We start from the raw sequence: 20759 nt of genomic DNA on the forward strand, positions 1-20759 counted from the left end.
CGAGAGACTGTAGCAGCTGTACATCCAAGGTTCCCCATTGACAACAACGGGCGGTTCCGACACCACTTCACACCTATGCACCTGGGCTCCCTGGTGTAGGTATCCTTGTTCTCTGGGAATACATGGGTGGAGGTGTCCTCCAATCCTCCTGTTTCCTTGGGGTCCTCTGGGAAGGGTGCTGAATCCGTAAACCCCCCACTGCTACTTCCCCACGTTATCCTAGGGACACTGACCCGGGGTATCACAGCTGCACAAGGGCGCCTAGCAACACTTAGGTTCTTAGCTGTGGTCGGTCCGTGCTCCCCCTGGTCCCTAGTTCTTTGGGTGGTAGTCCTGGTTTGGTACTCAACTCACATTCCATTTTCTTAGTATATGGATTGGCACCCCTATAGGTGCCCATGTATTATATGTGCTTTACTTACCTGCTTTGAAGTATATTTCTATGTTTATTGATGTCTACCGGTAGGAGATATACCAAAGTAGTTTTAGTGTTGGTGCATAATAAATGCAAGGTATTTTTCTAACACTGGTGTGGTTCTTTCTTGTGCATTGGCTTGACTGACTGACTGTGTGGTAATGTACCCGCTTTACACCCTCCTGAATAAGCCTTAGCTGCTCTCCACACCTCCCCCTTGTGAGCTTTGGCTATCAGGGACCACTACAACTATCATTAAGGGTTGCCTGGAGTCAGTGCAGGGTGCCTCACCAATAGATGTACACCATATACTGAGCTAGCCTCCTACACCAAAGATTCTCAAAAAAGGAAACAGGAGCTGTGCCGGCTCATTCTCATTATACAGGCATGGCGAGACAGTATTGGTACACTGAGCTGCATCGCCTATCAGAGTGCTCTCACATTCACTTTCAACCGACAGAGGATCTCCTCTCCATGAACCAGGGACAAGTGGTTCATCCACAGATTCGCACTCTTCATTTATCAGTTTGGCTCCTCACCATGCTTAGTTCGAAGCTGTAACAATCTCCGAGGAAAGCAAGTCAATGCTTCACAAAGCTCGAGATCCTTCTACCCTTAAGTGCTACTTGGCAAAATGGAAAAGGTTCTGTGAATGCTGTGCTTCACAGTCGTATCATCCTTTTTCCACCACACTGGAGCAGCTGTTACCTTATCGCCTTCATCTTGCCAAATCAGGCCTTTCCCATTCATCCATAAAGGTACACTTGGCTTCCATTTCCAGGTACAGACTGCATTCTGGCCTCCTGTCATTGTGGTCCAACAAGCTTATCAAAGAATTTATGATGGTTCTCTTCAGGGATTACCCACCTATTGAGCCTCCTCCCTTGCTTTGGCATATAAACACTGTATTATCACAACGCATTAGATCTCCATTCAAACCTATTTACAAGAGCGATCTGAAATTCCTACCTTGGAATTTGGCTTTCCTCTTAGCCATCACATTAGCAAGGCGTATTAGTGAAATTCAGGCTTTTACCATAACATAACCTTACCTCCTATTCCTGGAGGACAGAGTAGTCCTGCACACTAATCCTTTGTTCATTCCCAAAGTGACTTCATCATTTCATGTCAATGAACCAGTAATTCTGCCTTCGTGCTCTCCCAATACTACTTCAACGGCAGAGAAAGCTTACATTCGATGGACATTAAGCGTTGTTTGAAATTCATTTTGTAAAGAACAAAGATTTTCCGTTAATCAACTCAGTTGCTCATCTTTCTCTACCCCTAGTAAAGGACAAGTCTTAGCGTGGGCTAGGATTGATAGCTGGTTTCCTTCAGCTATACTCTTCTGCCACAAAAAAGCATGACGTCGAGCTACGTGCAGAGGTGAAGGCTAATTCCACTAGGAAGGTTGCAACCTCCTCAGCCCTGGTCGCAGGAGTAGCTCTGCTGGACATCTGCAGGACAGCAATATGGGTGAACACCCGCACCTTTACTAAGCATCTCTGCCTCAATGACTGAAGTAAAGCAGATGTAGCAGTTGGTCCCGCTGATCTACAACAACTCTTTGCATAAGGTATGCTACTGTTCCGTTCTCAGCTGTTTTCTTCTGTTATACTACTTAACTACTAATTTAATTATGCTGAATATATGCCTCTTCTGATTTTATGCAATTTCACAGGAATTTAACTGGCTACTCGTAGTCAGTGGTATGTCATGGTGGGATAGTTCGCCTTCCCGCCGTCATTAGTGTTGGATACTGCTTACTAGTCTGATTCAAGCATGTGAATCTATAAAAGACACAATAATGGAGAAAAAAACAAGTTACTTACTTGTACACTGTGGTTCTCCAATATTGATGTCTTTGATAGATTCGCATGCGACCCTCCCCGGTCGGGCTCACCTTTTGCTACCTCTATTGTAGTTAGTTCACACTTGTGTTTGAAATCTGAGGTATGATGGCTCTGTAGGGGATGAATGTTCCAGGGTGGCAGCTCTGATTGGCTGAAGTTTGAATGTTTTAAAACTACGTAAACGAGTTAAAAAATACTATTGTTTTTCAATGGAGTCAATGCTAATGCTTTAACACTACTATTGTTACTGCTACAGTGAGACTTCCACAATGACGACGGGGAAGATTCAAGCATATGAATCTATAAAAGACATCAGTACTTGAGAACTGCAGTGTGCAGGTAAGTAACTTATTTTTTTTGTAAATCAAATAAGCTATTTGTAAATCACAGAATTCCCCACATTGGTTAGCATCCTCAAAGCAATATAGAGAGCAAAAGATTGTGACCTGTATCACTAACTGTTATCAAAATGCCAACAAGCCCATTCCAGGTAGACCGAAGGCACATTCCACCAGAGCCTTGTGAGAAACATTCTAATCATTGAGATTTGCAGAGCTGCCACTTGGAACTCGTGTCCTATGTTTGTCAAAAACTACTGCATTGATTTTCTTACCAGGGCCAACACCTCGGTGGGTCACGTCTCTATGCAGAACTTCTTTGTATGATTAGAATCTCACCTTTCACTTCCTATTCTCATGGTTCACCTACCGCCAGAATAGAGGGATGTGCTTGCTAATCTACTCTGTTTAATAGTATCAAAGAAGATTACCTAATGGAAAAACCCTAGTTCTCCCTAGTTAACACTATTTCTCCTTCATCTCTAACTTCTTTGAATTCATAAACAGAACACCCGTCTTCCTGTCAAACCAGAATAAGTAGGGTTTTATTACAAGTGGCCTGAATTTCCCAATAGGCCTGGTAAAGACAGTTACTCGCCCCATTGGGACTCAAAAGATGTATTGAAAAAATGGAGAAAAACATGCAGGAATCACAAATATTTACTCTTGTTGTTCTCCGTTACCTTGTAATCAGGGTAAATCTCCCCAGTCCTCAGTATTACTGATGCTCACATCCAGTAAGTCCAAAGGGGCAGGGGGAACACGGGGCCATTTACTCACCCATTTTATCATGGGTCCTTTCAACATTAAATGGTGAGATCAACACTCAGTATAAAAAAAAAACTAAAAGGTTTTGCTCCTTCAAGCATTATGGAATAATTTGCATAAATTAAAATTGTATCTCTTTAAAAGTGCTCATATCTCACATGTACATAAACGTGTGTTTGAATTCAAAGAGGAGACTTAGGACCTGATTTAGAGCTTGGAAGGTGGAGTACACTCTGTCAGCGCGGCGGAGGACATTACCTCTACCACCCTGACGGGCTGTCATCTGCCAACGGTCATCTGAACATTGACGGGAACTGCCACCATGGCGGTTCCTTTCAATGTACTAAAAGTTTGTTTGAAGTCCACTGTCGGTATTGACAGCGGTTCACCATACTTTTAACTTATTTTTCATTTTTCAGAAACAAACTCCCACTTTGGTAGTTGGTTTTTGAAAACCAATATACTAATGACACCCAAACCCTTGGGAGTATTTTTCTATGATGTGTGGGTTATTGTTTTTGTTCCTGTCCCTCAATGCCATTTTTTTCCTAGTTGTGACATACAGTAAAAAATAGACATTACACTGTCCATCCTAAGTAGGGCATTGGTGTAATTCCCTTAATCTGAAAGCCCCAAGTCTGTCAAGCAGTCGGAGGAACTATTCAGTCGATTAGGCCAACAGGGCTCAGTTGATGAAATACTTAAGGTCTCCCTGTCTCTGTGAGGTGAGTGGGCAGAGGGTTTATGGACGGGTTACCCTGTCACGTTTGCAACAGAGTAACCTGTCCACCAAACCCTAAATCAGGCCCTTAGTGACTTGCCTGTACAGTGTGTCATTGTTGACATTTGTTACTGTAGGGCATTATAAAAAATAGTTGCTAAAAATCAGATACAGGATACTTGATATTTCGGTTTGAGAGTGAAAGTAACGCACAGAAAATTAAGAATCATTGTTGCACTAACTTGGAATGTCAATGGCCTGGGACATAAAATAAAATGCACTGTAGTCTTGCCATACCTCCGCAGACACAATACTGATATAGTACTAATTCAGGAAACGCATCTCAAGGGCAACACATGTAAGGCACTCAACAGATTTGGGTACAAATTAGTGGCACATGCAGGATTTATCTAGGTGTTGAGAGGGGTTGGGATCGAGATTCGGTCGGCACTCCCCTTAGTGGGAAGAACCTAGTGCAACCAGATGGGTAGATATGTGGCTGTCACGGGATGATGGTAAGGTATGGTCCTTAACGTTTGCTCAGTGTATGTACCAGCGCAACTGCATACGGTCACTCTGAAAGACCTGGGTGCAATGCTGGTAGATCTCCCAGACGGAGTATCAATAACGGGGGGAGACATGAACGAAACAATAGACCCAGAGATGGACTGAATACTAACTTTGAATAGAGAGAGGGCGCCCAATCCATTGTGAGATTTCGTCAGAGCACTGGATCTATGGAGGCTACATAATCCAGAGGACAGGCAATATACGTTCCATTCGGCCCCACACAGGGGGCACTCGCTTCTAGATTACCTGATGACACAAGACATAAATGCACTCTGGTTCAAGGGGACAGAACACAAAGCGAGGGGAATTTCAAATCCCTCCTCAGTAGAAACACTATTGAAAGGGCCCACAAGAAACTATACCTTACCCCCCAGACTAGACCCACGGCTTTTCCGAGATAAACAGATCCAAGAAAAAATATGTGAGCGTACAGATCAATATTTCCAAGATAATGCAGGAACAGTAGACTTGGCCTGTACACTATGGGAGGCATACAAGACGGTGATTGGGGGATATGTTCAGGACATACGGGGAGGGAAAAGAAGAAACAAAAAATCCAACATGATCCGGTAGAGAAAACTATTATACAATTGGAAAGAGACGCCGTTGGTAATAGTGAAGAAGCGGCACAGGACAGGTAGCAAATGCGAATTAAACAAAAAGAAATAAAAGACATAGTTGAAGAGGCCACCAAGAAATATGCAAGAGCAACACAAAGGCGACTGTATGAAGTGGGTGAAAAAGCAAACAAATTGTTGGCTTGGTTGGAAAAAAGAGATAAAGAACGGAGTTGGGTTTTGGAGATACATACTCCACAATCTGAGATTAAAAAGATGGGCGAGGAAATCGCTGCAGTGTTTGCGGACCACTATGAGGCCCTATACAAACCCACGTCCACCAGAACGAGGGAGGACTGTGTGGAATTACTCAGAAATATCCAGGGCGCATGCCTGTCTAGTGAGGATAACAAGCGCTGGATTGGCGTGGCTGTCTAGTGTTCGGGACTGTACATTCTTGGCTCAGACATTCTCAGACCACTCGCCCATATTGCTAGTGCTTAATGCTCCCTCGCAGGGTCATCCTCCTTTTCTGTGGCGTTTTCCCCCGTATGTAGTATTAGATGCGGTATTTAAGTCTGATCTCACAGAGTTTCTCACCCACAATGTCGGCTCCGTGGACTTCTTTGCCTCAGTCTGGGAGGCATTTAAGGTCTTTATCAGGGGGGTGTCTATTAGTAAACATGCTGGCGTATTACGTTCCATCAGAGATAGACTGAGGCTTTTGGAATCTCAGATTGTTCAGTTAGAGGTGGAGGTGGCTGCTAATAATAACCTGCAGTCTCGTGAATTGTTAAGGTCCACACTAGATGAGTCTCATGCAGAGGCTGATAGTGAGATCAAATATATGGGCAAGTATGCCATAGCTAGAATATACGGTGAGGCTGACAGGCCGGGCTCGGTGCTGGCGGCGCTGGCTCACAACAGAACGAAGACTGGTGTCATTTCAGAATTGATGGATGAGGAGGGTGCTCTTTTGACAGAGCAGGCGGAAATCAATGATCTCTTCCGCAGATACTATCAAGAGCTGTACAGCTCTAAAGTTGACCCCAGCGATGATGATATATCAAACTATCTTGACTATATTGAGCTTCCGTGGTTGTCGAATGTGCATCGTGAGTTTCTGATGCGGCCTCTTGAAACTAGGGAGATTCGATTGGCATTGACCTCGATGCGGGAGGGTAGTGCTCCGGGGCTCAATGGCCTGACAGTGGCCTTTTATAAAACTTTCAGTGATATCCTGGTTCCACACCTGAGTTCCTTGTTCGAGGAAATGGGTGCGGTTGGGATCATGTCGCCTACTATGCGTGAGGCTCTGCTCATCACATTGCTGAAACCAGACACGGACCCCCAGAAATGCTCCTCTTACCGTCCCCTCTCGTTGCTAAATGTCGATACTAAATTATTTGCTAAGATTTTGGCTAACCGGCTCTCTCCAAGGTTACCCTCATTGATCGGTCCAGAGCAGGCTGGGTTCATACCGGGTTGGACATTGTCCTCTAATTTTAGAACGGTGTTTGGAGCCCTTCAACACGTCCGGCCCGAGATGAAGGCAGCGGCGGTCTTTTTAGATGCCGAAAAGGCCTTCGACTCCATTGAATGGAAGTTTATGCTTGCTGTATTGCGCCGTCTGGGAGTGGGAGAAGTGTTTCTTCAACTAGTATCGGTTCTGTGTAGCTCTCCATCGGCACGCATCCGAACTGGTGACAAGGTATCCTCCCCAATCCATACATCACGTAGCACTCGTCAAGGATGCCCTTTATCCCCTTGTTGTACTTGGTGGCAGCCGAACCCCTTCTGGGGGCACCGCGGGAATATCACGGACACAGAGGCCTCTGTGTTCCCAATTAATTGCTGATGATATGCTTTTATATATTCCCGACCCGGTGGTTCACCTTGCCCCGGTAATACGCGAGGTGCTGCGTTTTGGAGGTTTGTCAGGCCTTCGGATTAATTGGGATAAATCCATGGTTTCCCTCTGACTTCTTCCACCGTGCCGGTGCCTCTCGAGTATCCATTGCAGTGGACGACAGAACCGGTCCGTTATTTGGGCCTCCTAGTTCACTCTGTCGCGGACCAAGTCATCAAGGCTAACTATGGCAGAGCTGTGGCCAGACTAGGCGATGACATAGACAGATGGATTAGGCTCCCCCTGTCCCTGGTGGTGAAAATATCTCTAATGAAGATGGTGGTGCTCCCTCATTTTCTCTTTCTATTCGTCAACATACCTATTGTGGTGCCTGTTCGGAGAGCTCCGAATATTGATGAATAAGCTAGCTTAGGCGAGCAAGACCCCTCGAATTGCATTTGATGTACTTGCTTTGCCTTTCACGGCGGGGGGCCTGGGCGCGCCTGATTTGGAACTCTACTATAGGGTGGCGCAAGCCTCGCATGCATGGGTACATGGTCCGATGGAGCTACCACACCTCCAGATTGAAAAGGTGGCTGCTGCCCTGGATCCCTTGCCGAGATTGTTAACTAAGCCTCCCATATGACGCTGCGTAGTCCTAGATTCGGTTAACTCTGTGGTCCATGCTTGGCATGTTCTGCTTCGTATGCACGATGGCGCTCAGCTATATTCGCCACATCTGAGGGTGGAGTGGTGTCAGTGGTTCATGCTCAGTTCGGTGCGGGGGGCTGTGCGCTCGCTGAACAGTCTCAATGTTCGCGAAATGGGGGACTTGTTTGCTGATGGGAGGATGCGCCCTTAGGAAGGGGGTGGTCGCTGGAGCTTCGAGGTCCACGTTATTAACGCAATGCTATTATTTTAGAGCTCGACAAGCGCTGCATGCGGTACTGGGGGATGAGCTCATGGAGCCATTGGAGATTCCGGCCCTATCGATTCTGCTGCGCTCCACCTTGCCTGTTAAGTTGGTCTCTCGCATGTATGCTTCGGCACAGCTCACGAAGACTACCTCATACGACAAAGCCCGGCTGGCATGGCAGTCAGATCTTGGGATTCCAATCACAGACGCTATATGGTACTTCTGTTGTGAATCCACTCGCAAAATATCGCTGAACGGCCGACACCAGTTGGCCCATTTTAAATTCTTACGCAGGGTACATTACACTCAGCAGCAATTATGTAGGTATGGCTTACGAGACACTGATTGCTGTGAGAGATGCGATGTGCAGGGAGCTGGGTTTTACCATCTTGCTTGGCAATGTCCCCCTGTGGAGTCGTTCTGGAGTAACATTTTTCAAGTGCTGTCTGACATAGTGGGGCTGTCTCTCTCACTTGATCCCTTACTGGTGCTATTGGGCTACACTAAACCTCTGCGTAAGAATGTTCGCAAATTGGTGGCAATGGGCCTGCTTTTGGCAAAACGTAGGCTGGCAATCCGCTGGATGCGGGGCCCTGTCCCTACGATTGCAGAATGGGAAAAAGATATGTTGTATTGTAACACTCAGTCGGAGGTCTATAACGAACTGATACCCCCCTGAAGCCGGCCAAATAGTTTTTGGAGTATGTTTGCACAGTATCGGGCATCACTGCCTGCTAGTGACAGCATTCAAGAGTAATGTACAAGATGACCTAATGTGAGCACTGCTATGTTAGCTGATACAGTATATTGTGTCACAGTCCTATGTAATGATGATATGACTTCTCGTCTGTGTTACCTAGCCCCTGGGTCATGCAGGTCTATTACTGCTTAGTATGTCAATCGATAGTGACAAGCCACCCCAATTGTCATTCGAATTTGCATTCCTGACTCCATATGCAAGCTCAGCACTTAACCTCACCCTCAACACTTAGTGCCTCTATCTCCCCTACCCCTCTTACTCCCCTGCCACCTCCTACTCCATCGCCTTATAGCTCTCCCTCCCCCACGAGCACCCCTCCCCCCATACCTCCCCCCCCGACACTGCACCTGACCCACTAACCCTACGGCCCAGCACGACTACTCCAACCTATGCGCCCCTCTCAGAGGAGGAATCCATTCCTCTGGAACCCTCCGCTCCTCTTCCCCCATACAATCTTTATTCCCCTGACTCGTTCCCTTCAGCCACCTCCCTATCGCATGACCCGGCCTCACCTGACACCTACTCCCCTCAACGTTGTCCCCCCCCTCCACAGAGACTGCGTGATAATAATGTCTCACCTCCCCCCCTTCTGGCTACTACGCCCCTTTCTGAACAAACCACCTTCCATCCTTTCCTCATTCCTGTACAACTGGCAGCATCCACAACCCTACAACCCCCCACTCAGCCTCCGACTGACACATCACACCCTCCTACATCTCACCCATCCGCATCAGACCCCACAATAGATGAAATTATGATCACCTTGCACCAAATTAAAGCGGAGTTACATTCGTTCAAGATGATGCTGTCGAGACATTCACAGCGTTTCACACCATCTAAGTCATATAAGTCACATGGGCATTTGGACCCCATTCCACCTGCCTCTAAAATGCCCCCTCCATCTTGGAAAACAGTTCCCTCCCACAACACCCGTACACGCCCGATACGCACCACCAATTTACTCTCGGAGAGCGATCTCCTCTCTCTTCTGCACTCTTACGACCCCCCCCTCCCCAACTCCCTTCCATCCTCTCAGACTACCATCCCGACTATCCCCCTCAACCCTCGCAGACCCGCCACACACAACAACAGAGGAGTATGTGCTAATAACCTTAGAAGAATCCTTGTACCTCCAGATCCCTCTTCTTCCCTCTCTGCACCCCATCTGAAATGCACTCTTCTTAACTGCCGATCAGCCTCCAGACATGCTGCCGACATAGCTGACCTCATCATCTCCCAGGAGCTTGACATCCTATTTCTTACGGAAACCTGGCTAACAGATTCATCCACACCACTACTCGACATCCTCGTCGCCCCTAACTACGACATCATTAGACTCGATAGATCGGACAAGATAGGGGGCGGCATAGCTTGTATACATCGCAGCAGCATCACCATAAACAGAGCCATTTCGCCATCTTTCACATCTTGCGAATACTTATGCCTAAACATTTGCTGCAAGGGCAAACCTGTTTGCTCATTCCACATCATCTACCATCCCCCAGGAGACAACCTCCTTTTCATCGAACATCTCATGGATTTGATCTCCTCAAACAACGGGCGGCAAATTACCCAAATATTCCTAGGCGACTTCAATCTCCATTGGAATGACATTAATGACTCAGGGGTCAACAGTTTCAAAAACTTCCTGGATGATCTAGCCTTCACCCAATCCTGCAGTAGTCCTACTCACATTAAAGGATCAACCCTTGATCTCATTATCTCCAAAGCTGACGTCATCCAGGTGGACTCGATCCACCCATGCGACTGGTCCGACCATCACATTATTGCCTTTCACATCAAAGAAACCTTTAAACTCAACTCATAGCAACCCACAAAACCAAAGATCTGGAAACGAGACTGGAAAAAAATCAACCCCAACTCACTACCCGCCTCCAGCTATAACCTGCTCCAGCCCCCTGTAAACACCTCTGACGTCCATGTTCTCACGAATCACTATCTCGACGCCATGACCTCGATAATAAATGAGGCCGCCCCACTGCAACTTAAGAGAGCTCCCATTAAAGATTCCAAGCCCTGGTACAACGCTCTACTTAATGAAGATCGAAGAGCCCTCAGATCCTCAGAACGCAACTGGAGAGCAGTCCCATCGGCTCTCCACCTCAAACTTCTTAGGAAAAAGAGAAATGCATACTACAAAAAAATTAAACGCACTAAAGCTGACTTCTTCAGACACCAACTTGACCAAGCTAAAAACTGGCCAAAAAAGCTCTTCGAACTTGTCAAAAATCAATCCAAGGAAGCTCCCCAACAGGCCCGAGACCTAGATCGCCCACAACCTAACTGTCAAGAATTCTCCACCTTCTTCAATCTGAAGACCGACAACCTCATAAAGGACCTCCTTAATGACAGCCCACCACACACTGCTCCTCATACGGTTATCACCCCGTTATTTACACCCATCCCATGCCTTTCCCCCCCTAAGGCCTGCCCCAAAAACAAGGCAGCATGGTCTTCCTTTGAGACGTACACTAAAGACGACCTAGGCAAGATCCTCAACAACCTGAAACCGGCCAATCATTTCACTGACCCCCTCCCGGCTAATGCAGTCAAAGCCCTTTCACCGTGGCTCCTTCCACTCTGGACCAAAATCATTAACAGCTCACTCCAACAAGGCTGCATCCCGGACTCCCTCAAAGTAGGCCAAGTCTCACCTATCCTAAAGAAACTCACTGCGGACCCCTCTGACCTCAACAACTACCGTCCCATTTCCAATATCCCCACTTTGGCCAAATTGCTGGAAAAATGTGTAAACGGGCAACTGACCAATCACATGGATCACTTCAACCTACTAAATAAACACCAATCAGGCTTCAGAGCGGGTCACAGCACTGAATCGGCCATGACACACATTCTTGATGATGCGCTACAAATCCTTGACCAGAATGGTTCGTGCTTACTCATCTTACTAGACCTCTCATCAGCCTTTGATACGGTCAAACACCAGAAACTATTAGATCTCCTGGAGCATAGGATGGGTCTGTCTGGCACAGTGCTAAAATGGTTTACATCCTTCCTGAATAACCGTTCACAAAAATTCAAGGTCAACAACGTGCTCTCCAATGCCTCCCCTGTATCTCTTGGGGTGCCGCAAGGGTCCGCACTCTCACCGTCCTTATTCAACCTGTTCATGGAACCGCTCACTGAAATCCTGCAAACATCCAATGTTCAATTTCATATGTATGCAGACGACACACAACTATACCTCAAGATCAATTCCATAGAGGACATTAATTTGCTCAACTCCACACTCATGATCACCCAGTCTTGGTTATCAGAAAATCACCTCAAACTCAACGCATTAAAAACAGAATTCCTCCTCATAGCACCACCGGCCAAGATCCCTCTAATGCATGACCTGATCAAACAACTCTCCGCGTTCAACGTACAACCAACTATCGTGGATTCTGCAAAATCCTTGGGGATCACTCTCGACAACAATCTCATGATGCAAAAACACATCAGTAACGCCACAAAGAGAGCTAATTTCCAGATAAGTACCCTAAGGAAGCTGAAACCCTTCCTGCCAATCGAGGACCTCAAGTTGGCAGTACAAGCCCTAGTTCTCCCTTGTGTGGATTACGGAAGCATCTCCCTGTGTGGGCTACCAAAAGCCGCAACAGCGCCCTTAAGAGCGTCTATCAACGCTGCGGCAAGACTCATCACTGGCTCGAAAAGAACTGCACACATTACCCCTGACTTAAAATCCTTGAATTGGCTTCCATTTGAAGCTAGAATCCACCTAAAAGTGGCGTGCATGACTCATAAAGCCTTACACCACAACTCTCCCAGCTACCTCGTGCAGAAACTGACAATCTCTGGTGGCCTACGGACTTCCAGGAGTGCCGAAAACCTTTTACTGAAACCTCAAAGGTTCAACAAAAAGAAAACATATAATCGATCCTTCGCTGGGATGGCGCCCAAAATTTGGAACACTCTTCCCCCCGAAACCAGACGGAATGCCTCCTCCGCCGCTTTCAAAAAAGAAGTCAAAGCGCTTCTCATGGCAAAATTTACTTGAGCTCTTTCCCTTCAGAACTGAGTTCGCTAGTTCCTGTCTTATGTGACAGCACCATGTTGTAATCCCTCTATACCACTATATTTGCCCTCATCATGGTTTTTATATGTTTGTTCACTTGCTTATCTCTGTTTTTTGTTCCTCTTATAGGCTGCTGTTATGTAAAGCGCTCTGATATCCGCAAGGATCTTGTTCGCGCTCTATAAAACTTTCTAAATAAATAAATAAATGTATGTGATATTTGATGATGTGATCTATGTTAATTTCATTACATGTATGTGGTTTTGTGTTTTTGTCTCCTTTTCCTTACTCTAAAAATTCAATAAAAACATTTGAAAAAACAAAAACAAAAAAAACAGCGCTGGATGAGGAACTCACGACAGAGGACATAGCAAGGGCGCTAAAAGACCTACAATCAGGTAAAGCAGCCGGCCCTAATGCTATACCTGTGGAACTCTATTAGGGGAGTTGGCCTCAAAAGTGGCCCCACATATGTTAAACATGTACAATGAAGCTCTTAACCAAAGCAAGCTACCAATAGACCAGAGACTAGTGACGGTAGTGGTGATCCCGAAACCTGGGAAACCACCAGAGGATTGTGGATCATACCGACCAATATCACTGCTAAATGTGGAAGCTAAGGTACTAGCAAAAGTACTGGCTAATAGGTTAAGTACAGTCATCACCTCGGTGGTACACCCAGATCAATCCGGGTACATGCCACATAGGAGCACTAGACTCAGCCGGTGGTGACTATATGGAGTGATGCACACTACTAAGACTAGCCCGGACGAGAACGCTGCACTCCTGCCCTTAGATGCATGAATGGCATTCGACAATATAGAATGGCCATACTTATAGGAAGTACTGGAAAGGTTTGAATTTGGACCCGGGTTTGGTGCATGGTACAACTCCTCTACGCGAATCAATTAGCGAGGGTAAAGGTAAATGGAGTGATATCGAGGACGCTTCAGCTTTACGAAGGCACAAGGCAGGGATGCCTGCTCTCACCCATGCTGTTCGCATTAGCGCTGGAGCCCTTGGCAGCCTGGGTCAGAATAGACACACTAATCTGGGGAATAAGTGGGGGTGGACACTGGGTGGAGAAGATATCCCTAAATGCTGATGATATATTGCTATATGTCACCCACCCCAGGTCATCGATAAACCAAATTATTCACCTATTCCACCTATTCAGAACCTATTCGGGATATAAAATCAACTGGAATACATCCCTTCTATATGTGTTGGCTGAGGCAACCCTGATCTTGCCAAGCAGCGCAAGCTCCCTAGCAATTCGAGACACATTTAAGTATCTGGGCATTGCAATATCAAAAGGTGATAACAAATTCATTAAGGATAACCTGCACCCCCAATTGGATAGACTACGCAGGGACGTGCAACATTGGAGGAAGCTACTATTGACATTGATGGCACTCGCAGTCCTATTCAAGATGCAGATCCGACTGCAGACTGCCGAATTTTCGCTGCGCTACAAAACTTAACAGAACAAACTTCTTCAATTGAGAAGTTGCTGGGGACTGGAAATTTAATTACACCATCCAAAAAGCACCAGAGTTCACTTACCGGTATCTTTTGACGATTATTCACCTTAAACAAAAGCTACAGAACGACGATCGATTTGACATATACGTATCAATTGTATTCTATAATTCTTGAATCTTTGGAAACAGCATTCAGGGGTCAACTGTTAAATTTATGATAGTCCTAAAGATGGTCTCATGGACAAATGCATAGAGACTGAAACGTCGACATTCACACTCTCTTCTGGAAAATAATGTACAATGAGAAGTGTTTACAATAGTGACATTGAAGGTTTATACAATTGTATTTATTTTCCTCTTGTTACATTGTTTGTATAACTGTGTAGTACCCTTGATAAATTTCAAAAGATATATCCTTTTTCTATATATACCCATGTTTTGAATATTTATTGTTTTGTGATTGGTTCATTGGTTCTTATGTCCTCACAAGGGACAACATTATTTCTTAGTTAAAATACATTTGAATAATTTCTCTCTGGTGAGTTTATCAATAATTCTTGCAGTTTAAAACATATATCAAAAGCAATAGAACAGAGTATTCCAAATAAATCCCTTGAAGGCGCCTTTTACCCGTTCATTCTATTCAAGATGATGGCACTGCCCAGATTCCTATATCCGCTGCAAAACACCCTGTAAAAAATACCCCCTAGTTTCTTTAAACAGATCGACGCAGAACTAAGGCTCCTACTGTGGGATGGAGTACAGGCTAGAATAGCCCCACAAAAGCTACAATGCAGTGTTTATGAGGGAGGGCTAGCAATTCCTGATATTAACAAATATTACTGAGCAGCACAGCTCGTGACCATCAACGAGTGGGTATTTGCGGGGAGAGAGGAACCAGCATACAGAACTGACCAATACTAAATGGGAGAGGGAGGATACCTCGCCGCACTGTACCACCGGTGAGCAAGCGTCAAATTGCCTACACATACACAGACAACACTACATGTATAAAGTGAAGCCACCACATCTTTGGTTTGGAAAGATAAATTGACCGGGCGAACGCCACTCTGGCACTCCAAACACCTGCGGGAAGTGGGTCACCTAAAGGGCTTCCGACAATGGCAAACAATTGGGATTAAATATCTGGGTGACATATGGAGGGAGCATGCAATGATAAGTTTCGCGGACCTGAAAGCTGAATTACCAAATGTCCGACAAAGAGTTCCTTCGATATGTGCAGCTCAAACATGAACTGGAGAAACATGTCCCTGATAGACTGCTCATAGACCCCATGCATGAGGAAGCTGTCTCACTGGTGTATAAAAAAATAGGCATAACTCTCCTGACCCCCTAGTAACACTTAGAGAAGCATGGAAAAAGGACCTAGGGACACTAGACGATGATGACTGGACAGAGGCGATACAGAGTCCAAGGGAGGTTGGGATTAGGGCATGGTTTCGACTGATACAGCTACACATACTCCATAGATCGTATGCCTCCGGAGTATTCCTACACCGGATAGGACGCAGCGACACTGACCACTGTACACGTGACTGTGGGGAAATAGGCACCTTCTTCTACATCCTATGGGCATGTCCACAGATACAACAATACTGGAACAAAGCAATACAAGTTATGTCGGAAGTAATGGGGGGGGGGGCCTACGAAGCCAAATTGCATATTACCTGTGTGTCGGAGGGAAAAGAAATGGCCAAAATACGACAAGACATGGCTCACGACAGCGGGCATTGTAGCCAAACGAGATATAGCAAGGGAGTGGGGAGTGAACCAACCGCCAAGTATTGCAAAATGGAAAGAAGACCTAGACTGGTGCTGTAGCACCGAAAAGGTGGTGTTCCAGGGGAGGGGTGGGACAAAATGTGGGGGAAATGGGTGCAATATAGAGGCCTGTGAATTAGTGGGGGGAGTTACTAGTCAAGGGTATAATGTGGTGGTAATATTCTGTATCAAAACGTACTGTGCCAAGACAGATATGTATGATAGGATTTAAGCTGTACGTAACAAGGGACGGGGATGTGGAGATGATAACAATGTAAAAGTATGGAATTATATGTGATTAATGCACTGCCAGGTGCTGGTTATCTACTTAATAAAAAGTTTTTTTTTTTTAAGAATCATTGTTGCATCTGGTTCACTGCCTTTTTTTAATTTCAGAGTGTAAGTTGTGAAGCATGTGGAAAGATATTTGGAGTAATACGAATTGTAATTGTTTCAGGCTGAAATCTTCAAGGGTACAGATGAAGGCTTCCGGCGAGCTTTGTCCACTACAATCCATCCATATTCGTACAGTGCTGGGCAGATTCTCATCAGAGAAGGGGAGATTAACCAAACACTTTACTTTTTAGAGCATGGGCTTCTTAAGGTAGGAGAAAACTGGTCAAATCTTGAATTTATCCTAGGTGTTTGTTTCTGAGAAGCAAAATTGAATGCTGGGCACGCTACACCAACATGGAAGCCTGTCCACATTCTGTATTGCTGAAAGTACTGTCAAGATGATGTTTTTGAAATTAAAGTTATAGATGACTCCCAAAGTTTACATAACTTGCAAAGATATTATATTAAAGTTCACTACGATGTCAATCGTATCAGGTAGCATGGAAAAATGTGCCTCTGGCAGTAATTAGTTAAGATGCAGAGACAATGTTTTATCATGCCAATTGGTCATGTTTGCAAATGGTGTTTGCAATTTGTCAAGTGTTGTATAAAAGTTCAATATTGAAATTTTTAGGGCAGAGAGGTAATCCCAGTCAATTTGGTCTTGGTGGTTGGACAGGGTAGGGCTCTTGTCCATTGCATAATTATTATTAGAATAACACCGGTAGATTTGTCAGGTAGCATCTGAATGTTTTGCAATTCCCTATATTCAGGAGGAAATTAAAAAGCCATTGTTGCCCCTATGCACACATGTTAATTCAGTATTGTAACTTTCATAGATTCGCATGCTTGAATCATTTTCTATCGTTGAGATGCAAGTCAACGGTATCTTATTAAAAGAAACATCACAATAGACATAGAACATAGAGGTCTTAGGCCTTTTGTTAAGTAATATATCACTCTCTTAATAAAAAAGGACCAAGCTTAAAAGTCAACCAATTAGATTTTCAGATGTTCTAATGCATGTTGTGCTAGGGAGTCTCCACTCAGTTTCTTCCAGTCACAACTACCTAAAAAAGATTCTTACAGTGTTCTTGCTCTACATTAATGGTTTTCCTCTACAGCGATCTGCGCTAGGTCTTTTGGTGCTTCAAACTGGCTTCCAACATGCCAGGGGCTACAAAAAGGGGCTCTCACATCCTGTGGTACTTGTAAGAAGAAGAGGCTCCACATTGATGACCCTCATAAAGACTGTATTTACTGTCTCTAGCCAGAGCACAAAAAGAGTATGTTGCACGTTTTCTAATAAGACTTTAAAGGTAAAGAAGGACGTCTCCTTCTCTGGCTGCAGAAGCTCAAATCCAGAGACAACCCTCTCTATGATGCAGAAAGCAACACGTCATCTTTGTCCTCTTCTAAAACACCAGTTAAAAACTTTTAGAGAGTATCCATTACCTCATTTCTCTCAGGAACTTTTAAAAAAGGCGTCAAAAGTGTCTTCAGAGGGTGCTCATAAACACAGAAGCCCCTCCAAGTCGCCTCACAAATGTGCCTTTCCTCCACATAGAAAGAAGAAAAAGAAGCCTGACTTCTTGTCAAAATCGCTTCAGAAGTCGACTTCAAAGCCCCCAACACCGCCTCCTGTGGTACAGCATGTCTTCAAAAAGCTGTTGTGAGGATCGCCGATGGATGGCTTGCCCTCCTCAGCGTCTTCAGTGGCGTCTACAGTCAACACCCTCACGGTGTCAGTGGCGGTGCAGTCATCGCCGACAATGCTTTCGTCGACGGCTTCAGCTCCAGTGCCGTCAACAGTGAATTTGTAACTATCGTGGACACTGTCATCGACAGCAAACCCTCCATCAATGGAACATCCGTCGACGACTCCTCCGTTGATGATACGATGGTTCCTCTGCCCATGGATGCCCCCTGATCTACAGAGCCTAACCATCGAGGTAATTCTACCATTGACGATGAAGAGAGTGTCCACATTGCCTCTTTCCTTGGCGACGATTCAAGTACAGATGCTTAAAAAATGGATAATGCCATTCCTTACCTCCCCGAGTAAGGTCCCCTCACTGCTTCCATCTCACCTTCTGGATCAGTAAGACTCTGATGAAGACAACCTTTATGGAGCAGCTCAGAGCCCCTCTGAGCTTCATGTAAAATATCAGGTTTACTTGGAATGAAGTGAATATGATTAACAGGGCAACCAGATTCAGTCATCTCCCACGTGGCACAATGAAGATCACGCTGTCCTTCCACTCCCCTTGAAGCGCATCCAGACAAAGATTGTAGGCGCCTAGATAACATCGGCAAACGTTTTTTGTCCATGTTAGCCCTCACAGTAAGAGCTGCAAATTCTTTAGCCCTCCTTGGCTGCTTTGACTGGCAAATGTGGTCAGATATAGCTCCATAAATAGACCAGCTTCCCGAACATCTTAGAGAAGAAGCAAATAAAGTATTGTTGGAAGGTCAGCGTTCCTCCTCCGAGATTATTGACTGCGCTATGGATATTGCCTCCATGGGCTTTCGACAGCTTGCCTACACAGCAGCCGTCAGGGATGGCTGAAGGCTACCAATTTCCGCCCAGAAGTCCAAACAAAATTATTAGATCTGCCATACAATGGGGAGGCTCTGTTTGGAAAGCACGTTGATAAGAACAAACTGTCAAAATGGAAACTGCCAGATCACTGGGCACTTTACAGTATAAAAAGGTGCCCATTCAGGGCCCCAGAGGAAGAGGTTAGTCTTCCTTATGGGGAGGATATCAGCAATACCATTACCCATCATATTCCTTCAATAATTAACAATTCCCACGCTAGACGATGAGTGGGATAGGCATCCCCCGAGAGAACAGGGTGCAGTTTCATCACACTTACAAGACTTTATAGACGCAATGGGGCTGCTTGATAGTTGGCGCATGCAAAACCCCACAGAACGTCAGTACACACATCACTCTGGTGCGCGCAACAGTCTCTCACGTATAGATTACTTCCCCTACATGTACTGATAAAATACAGGAGATCAAACACCTTCCAAGGGGTATATCTGATCACCCGCCAATGTTATTAACTTACTCCTCATGCCTCTTGGGTAGGAGACGTACTTTCCCAGTACATCCTGGGTACATGAAGGTCCCTGGCGTGCGAAAGGCCCTACATAAAACTGCGGAACATTACTTTCAAGAAAATATACAGTCTGTTTCTTCACCCTTGTCCTCTGGGAGGCCTATAAAACAGTGCTGCGCGGACAGGCTATTGCAGTGATTACAGCCCACAAACGTGACATGGCACGCCAGGTATTGGAACTAGAGGGAGCAGTGGCCCAGGCAGAAAGAGAGCATACCAGGGACCCCACCGACATAAACACCCACACACTTAGCCTCGCTAAACAAGCCTATAGAGACCATCTATGGGAGGCAGCCCGGGCACGCCTGACGAAAACACAGCATACGGTATACGAGATGGGGGACAAAGCGGGCAAATTGCTAGCGTGGCTAGACAAAAAAGAGAGAGCCAACCTCTGGGTGGCACGGCTAAGTTTGGCCGCGGGGGAGGTCGTGACAAACCCTGACGACATAGTGATGGCCTTTGCCAATCACTATGAAAAAGTGTACACCTCTGTTGCAACGACTACCGTCGAGGACAACTTAGCGTTTCTAAATGACATACAACTTCCACGACTGACTCCGGAAGACGCGCTAGGCACTGGAGGCGGACCTCACAGTAGAGGAGGTTGCCTTGGCCGTTAAAGGCCTCCAGTCGGGGAAAGTACTGGGGCCGAACGGGATTCCAGTGGAGTTGTTCAAGTGGGAGACAGATACAGTGGTTTTGCACTTACTTAAAATGTATGAAGCCAGTCTGAAAGAGGGCATACTTCCCCGTGACAAAGGGTCGCGGCATTGGTAGCAATACTAAAACCGGGGAAACCCCCTCAAGAGTGTACCTCCTACCGACCTATTGCGCTCCTCAATGTGGAAGCCAAAATATTAGCAAAGGTACTAGCGACCCGTATACAGCCTCACTTGCGGGCACTCATTCACCCAGACCAATCAGGCTTTATGCCTGGGTGAAACACGGCAATGAATATCAGACGATTGCATGGCATACTGGCCAGTGGGCCGTACATCCACGAGGATGCAGTCATTCTCTCGCTGGATGCAAGTATGACTTTTGACCGGGTGGAGTGGCCTTTTCTCTTTGCAGTGCTTGTGCGTTTTGGTTTTGGGCCTAGATTTTGTGCATGGGTGTGGTTGCTATATACAGGACCTCTGGCGCAGGTGGCGATGAACGGGCGACTGTCTGAGGACATTGCGCTGGGGCGGGGGACTAGACAAGGGTGCCCTCTCTC

General features: G+C 45.8%; 1 protein-coding gene across 1 annotated transcript in view; it reads left to right on the plus strand.

Annotated features, from left to right (window-relative positions):
• The window catches only part of LOC146811310 (cyclic nucleotide-gated cation channel-like), a 215616-nt gene extending 198293 nt beyond the window's left edge, over positions 1-17323 (plus strand). Inside the window, exons 5-6 of the mRNA XM_085615054.1 lie at positions 16531-16677; positions 17249-17323. Coding sequence (XP_085471180.1) covers positions 16531-16677; positions 17249-17323 — 222 coding nt within the window. The remainder of the gene's footprint in view (positions 1-16530; positions 16678-17248) is intronic.
• The last annotated feature ends 3436 nt before the right edge of the window (positions 17324-20759 follow it).

The sequence above is a fragment of the Triturus cristatus genome, chromosome 7 (assembly GCF_964204655.1).
Source record: "Triturus cristatus chromosome 7, aTriCri1.1, whole genome shotgun sequence".
Classification (NCBI taxonomy): domain Eukaryota; kingdom Metazoa; phylum Chordata; class Amphibia; order Caudata; family Salamandridae; genus Triturus; species Triturus cristatus.